Genomic DNA, 6,263 nt, shown 5'->3' with positions numbered 1-6,263 from the left:
TTGGCACGCGGGAATGGCGTGGGAATGGAATGTGAATCACATTCTAGATCATTGTTTGGCTTGCGGGAATGGTGTGGGTCCGTTAATGTGATTCCCTCAAAAAGGGGTAATAGCAAACCCAGGGGGGAGGTGGGTTTGTGATTCCCATTTCCCCGGAATCACATATATTAAATATTTATTAACAAATATATCCTTAACAAAATATTGAATTACAAATTTTATTTTTTTGTAGGATTTGGTTTTAATAAGTACTATTTATGTCTATGAACAAAATTTTATTTTAGATAAATATCTATTTAGGTTTACGAACAAAATTTTATTGTAGATAATTTTTATTAAAATATTTATTTATTATCTTTAAATTCTAACCCTTTGATGTATCGTGTTATTATTCCATATCTACGAATTTGAAAAAATAATACTGATTTTAATATATAACAAAGTAGATATGTATATTTTATGCTAAAAGAAAGAGTTGATGTATAATTTATGTAATTTAAGTAAGGGTAAAAGTGAACTTTTACAAATATTTACATTCCTATACTAACCAAACACCTAATTAGTAATATGCAGGGGCGAGCCCACATAGGGGCCCGTGGGGGCCCATGCCCCCACGATCCCAAATGTGAGCTCCTTTACTATACGAAGAGGTGCCTTTAGTTCCCTGCCTAAATTAAAATTGTAACTCACCAAGCCCAGTAACTCCAAAGACTTCAACCCACCATTAATTACAAAAGCTAAAAATTCAAATGGCCCACCAACTTATGACCTTTATTTATAACCCTCCCTATATCCACTTATGACCCTTGACTGGCCACGGATTCAAACAAACCTAGTGCCCACATCACAAAAGTACCAAACCTACGGTAAGCTCGCTTAAACCCTAATAAATTCTTTGTTTTAGTTTTTAGTTTTAGTTTTTTTTTTGATGAAGGAGTTTTTAGTTTTAGTTAAAATTGGTTTCTCGCTCACACACAAATTTAAAATCAACATTCTGCTCCACCGTTATACACTGGTTTAAACTCCAAATCCAATCCAAATACAAAAAAAAAAATATAAAAAAATATAAAATTTTGGTAGTCACGTTGTTTTTTCGAACCGACAATCTCATTTTTGTTCTTGGTCGTAATTCATGATATCAAAAGAAGATATCGATTTTTTTTCTGTTCACATCTTATTTAATTAAATTGAAGTTCGTAACATCTTCAATTTGTTTCATTCAAAACTAAAGTATTTTTTTTTCTCTCTCTCTCTCTCTCTATGTTGCAAAATATTTTAGTAATTAGTTTCTTATTTAGCTCTTTTATGTTGCAAAATATTACTATATTTGTTAGTAATTTTGAAATAATTACTTTATGTTATGTATGTTTATGATGGGTGTTTGTTCATATTGTAAAAACAGATTACGAAATCGACTGAGAGACGAATAGATAATAATAATATACTTGCATATATTGAGAATTATATATTTGACAGACTTAGTATAGAAGTTGTTATGCAACAATTTCAGAAGTTGAAAACTTGTCGAGCACAACTATAAATATGTAATGGAAAGAAAATTTATATGAATTAATAAAAGTCGAATTTCTTATAGCATATGAATTTGATATTTCTTTTGACCTTAATGTGCCCCCACATCAAAAGATTTCTGGCCTCGCCACTGGTAATATGCCAGGAATCAAATTCTCATTCCTGGTCAAACCAAACATCAAACTACAGTAATCTGATTTCCAGGAATCACGTTACGGGAATGTGATTATAGGAATCACATTCCATTCTCGCGGCCAAACATGGCCTAAGGGTTTCGGTTATGGTGAGGAGATTGGAGAGAGAGAATGTAAGATAAAAAAGGAAATAGAATTTTGGGAATTGATTTTCAAAAGAGGGTTATATTTTACATATAAGGTGATAATGAGTATTACGATTAAATATGAATTATAGAGATCTGTGTTTTCTATAGAGATGGATCCATTAGATCTTTTTTTTTTGTTATTAATATTTTGACTTAATATCCTATATTATTAGGGTGCGAGTAAATATGGGTTCAAGGGTAGATTTTTGGTAATAAACCCAAAAATTATTTCCTTTATTTATAACTTAGGTTAATAAGATGACAAAACTCTCTCTCTCTCTCTCTCTCTCTCTCTTCGTCCTCTTTCTGCCTTCCTTCTTCTCTCTCTCTCTCTCTTAAAAAAAAAAAAAAAAGAGAAAAAACTTTTCCTCTTTCTCTCTTGAGTCTTGACTCTTGTTACGTGGAGCCGGAGCTGTCCCTCTGCTTTGCTGGCTTTCAGTTCTCTGTTTTGGTGGTTATTGTGAGTCTTTGTCGTTAGACTATAACACCTTCTTCTTCACTTCCCACCAATCCCTACTTTTTCCTACTTTCAGTAAACCCTTTCTCCCCCTCTCTCTCTCTAGTTTCTCTCTCTAATTTCTCTTTATCTCACCCAAACCTTAACCCAAGGGAGGGGAAAATTGTGATAAGAAAGAACAAATTTTTCCATCTGATTCGATGGATCTCTAGATCTAATGCTTTATCAATCACGTGGGGATGAGTTTAATCTTTATGTATCTCAATCTTTCTTTTTCTAGATCTCAATCGTTCCCAGCTGTTTAAACAGTGGAGTGAAGTTGACGGAACCACAAATTAGGGCAAGAGAAAAAAAACCCTAACCGGTGAATTTTCTCTTTATTTCTTACTTTCTATAAGAAATTGTGAATCGATTTTTCAAGATTATATTTACTGGGTTTTGATCAGATTTTGAAATTGAAGGTGGGGATTTTTTTTCCTTTTTGGTTAGTTATGATTTTGGAAGAGAATTCTTGAACTAGGTTAACTGACCAAACACTTGTCTTTGTGAAAAAGTAAAGGAAAAAAAAGGTGGATTTGACCTCTACCGTTTTTCAGCCATCTCTTTGTTTTCCTATATTACTCTAGTTTTGATATTCTTGTGCTTCTTTATAGTTCTGAATTTCTGTTCATATTGATAAAGATATAGGGTTTTAACTGTTCAAGATTTCAGACTTTTTGTCTGCATAACTTGAGAAGAAAAAAAAAATATCTTCATATACTGTTCCCTTTTTGTTGTTTATACTTTAATTCTATGACCTTTAGTGTTACTAACTTTATTTCCTTTTTCTGTGGATTGTCTAGGAGAATTGAAGGTGGGTTAGTTTGATTCTTATTTTGGTTTGTGGTGAAACTGCTTTTGCATCCATTGTTGGATGTGTTTAAATTGGAGGTTGATGTGGGTGAAATGAGGGATGTTATCTGTGTTGATGAATCTTCTGAGGGCCTGTTGGCGGCCGTCATCAGACCCTTTTGTTCATACTGGTTTGGATTCAGTGGGTAAACAAGATGGACTTCTTTGGTATAAAGATTCTGGGCAACACTGGAATGGGGAGTTTTCTATGGCAGTAGTTCAAGCCAACAATTTGCTTGAAGATCAAAGCCAGATTGAATCTGGGTCTTTAAGCAATCATGATTCTGGTCCTTATGGGACCTTTCTTGGAGTATATGATGGTCATGGTGGACCTGAGACTTCAAGATTTGTCAATAATAATCTCTTTCACCATCTCAAGAGTAAACATCTTCCTCAATCTCCTATTATTAGGGAATAGAATTAATTAGATGTATATTATGTCTGCGAAGTGAATTATTATTGTTTTAGTTACTTCAATGTAGTGTGTGGTTAGTTTGGTTTGATGTTTAGACCTAAACTAGATTTTGAATTGCAAAATTTCAATTGTGGTATTGGGTTTGTTGCTTTACAGGGTTTACGTCTGAGCAACGTTCAATGTCTGTCGATGTGATAAGGAAGGCATTTCAAGCAACTGAAGAAGGGTTTCTCTCACTTGTTACGAAACAATGGCCAACAAATCCCCAGATTGCAGCAGTTGGATCTTGTTGTCTAGTTGGTGTCATCTGTGGAGGGACTCTATACATTGCTAATGCCGGTGACTCTAGAGCTGTTCTGGGAAAGCTTGTTAGGGCAACTGGAGAGGTTTTGGCTGTTCAGTTGTCGTCAGAGCATAATGCGAGTATAGAGTCAGTGAGACGAGAGTTGCAGGCTTTACATCCTGATGACCCTCATATCGTAGTCTTAAAGCATAACGTATGGCGTGTAAAGGGTCTGATACAGGTATTTAATATGGAAATTGGATGTTAAAACTTTAAAACAAGTTCGACTCTCCAATTTGTGTCTCTCAATTCAAGTATCAATCTCAAGTTAATTTTCCCTGTTCAAATCTGATAAGAGTTATCGACGGGTGTTACTTTTACCATCAACTTAGAGAAGTCTTTGATCAGTTCTATGTTGCATAAAGTCTACTCTTTTTGTTTTGCTTTATCGTGATGAATAGTATAGGTATGCTTGTAGAATCATGTCTCTGGTGAGAGCCAATGTCTCAAGTTCTTTTCATCCTGCTATAGATGCAGATTGATATAAACTTTTACCGATATCCACTAGTTAAACTTGGAACCCCTCGTGCATAGGTTTATGAACGCTAACCTAGCATACCATTTCAAAGGACAAGAACAAATGGTTGTATTCTTAGGGCCACTTGTAGTTAACACTACAGTTCATGCCCCTCCATTCCATTTTCTTGCCACCTTCATCTTTTCATAATCAGTTACCTGACAACTACACTGTAGCTCAATACTTCTACGTCTTGGGTTTCTAGATGTGCTACAATTCTTGATAGATTCGACTTCAAATTGAGGAACTGACTTAAAGGACAATGTTATTGGATAGTAATATATGGAGTGTAATTACTTGCTGTCTTATACATCCATTGATCGTTACTGAGTTTTTCAGCTTCACCTTCTTAATTTTCTTGTCTTTAATGTTGGTATTTTATATTACAGATTTCGAGGTCTATCGGGGATATATATTTGAAGAAGGCCGAGTTCAATAGAGAACCTTTATTTGGAAAGTTTCGTCTACGTGATCCTATAAAAAGACCTATATTGAGTGCCGAACCATCGATCTACGTTCAGGAATTGCAGCCACATGATCAGTTTCTTATATTTGCTTCCGATGGGCTCTGGGAGCACCTTACCAATCAGGAAGCAGTTGATATAGTTCAAAGACACCCGCGTAATGTAAGATATTTATCTTAGATTATCATTTAGTGTTTATTTCTCAATTGTCGTAACTGAGTCGGACTTGTCTGGATCAGAGCGGCCTTGGTCTTGTTTTTGTTAAGGGCACAACAGAGGTGTCAGGTTATATAGATAATGGGTCCGGAATTCAGACCTATATTACACCTAACTCGAACAAACCCAAAATCAGCCCGATTCAGCCATTCAGACGAGGCAATAAAGTATTATCATTCTGAAATCTAAGTCGAGTGAATTTAGATCTCGAGTCAGATTTTAGTGCAGATCTGAGGCTAAGAGGCTCTATATATAATTAGCAGGCTTGTTTCCTTTTTTTTTCAAAAGATAAGGTTTGCTTCTGTTTTGCTTTTGAAATCAAAAGGGCAAGTTAATGTATTATTTCATCTTCTTTTTCTTAACACCCACTTCTCATCATCTTTTATATGACTCGTACCTGGCTCCCATTAACGGACCAACTTTCACTTAATTACGCTTAATGTCTGAACAGAACATCGCAATCCATCTCTGTCGAAATACTTGATACTTCCATTTTTATGTCCATGCAGGGAAGTGCTCGGAGACTTGTGAAAATTGCACTTCAAGAGGCAGCCAAGAAAAGGGAAATGAGGTATTCGGATCTAAAGAAGATTGATCGGGGAGTCCGTAGGCATTTCCATGATGATATCACCGTTATAGTTGTATTCCTTGATTATAATCTCATTAGCCGGGCTAGCTCAATAAAGGGTCCAACTATATCTGTTAGAGGCAGTGGAGTTACCATACCCACTAACACTCTTGCTCCTTGTGCCACTTGATCCTCGTACCACCACATGAAGAAGCCTATACCCATATTCGTGCGTTATAACTTGTATCCTACAAGGATCCACTCGCATTATATGATTCTTCTGGTTTCTGGTTTTCCAATAGAACGATTCTTTGGCTGTGTATTGTAAGAATCTAACTGAGTGGACAGGTACTTTTAGTTTTCAGGCAAAACAAAGAAAGATAAATAGAGAGAAAGCTTCAAGGTGATGAGTTAAAACTATTTCCTTAGAACATTACTTACTAATTCATCTTCTTCTTTTTGGGTTTTTGGGATTTGTAAATTGTGCTGAGACATCCTTGACAATCTAATATTACTCTTTCTTTTTTGTTTCGTTTACAA

General features: G+C 35.2%; 1 protein-coding gene across 2 annotated transcripts; it reads left to right on the top strand.

Moving 5' to 3' along the window:
* Window positions 1-2,066: 2,066 nt before the first annotated feature.
* On the top strand, window positions 2,067-6,263 carry LOC147538727 (putative protein phosphatase 2C 60). 2 transcript variants are annotated; one of them, XM_086644690.1, is made up of 5 exons: window positions 2,067-2,770; window positions 3,152-3,580; window positions 3,772-4,139; window positions 4,865-5,101; window positions 5,665-6,263. In XM_086644690.1, exons 2-5 carry the CDS (start codon window positions 3,262-3,264, stop codon window positions 5,911-5,913), a joined length of 1,173 nt encoding a protein of 390 aa, XP_086500816.1. In that variant the 5' UTR covers window positions 2,067-2,770; window positions 3,152-3,261; the 3' UTR covers window positions 5,914-6,263. The 2 variants fall into 2 exon arrangements, with proteins under 2 accessions (XP_086500816.1, XP_086500817.1); XM_086644691.1 differs by having other exon boundaries at window positions 2,095-2,673.

The sequence above is a fragment of the Eschscholzia californica genome, unplaced genomic scaffold (genome assembly GCF_041429995.1).
Source record: "Eschscholzia californica isolate CP2 unplaced genomic scaffold, dmEscCali1.0.p SCAF_5, whole genome shotgun sequence".
Lineage (NCBI taxonomy): Eukaryota > Viridiplantae > Streptophyta > Magnoliopsida > Ranunculales > Papaveraceae > Eschscholzia > Eschscholzia californica.
Note: the sequence above shows the minus strand (reverse complement) of the source record. Positions and strands in the feature narration are given on the sequence as shown.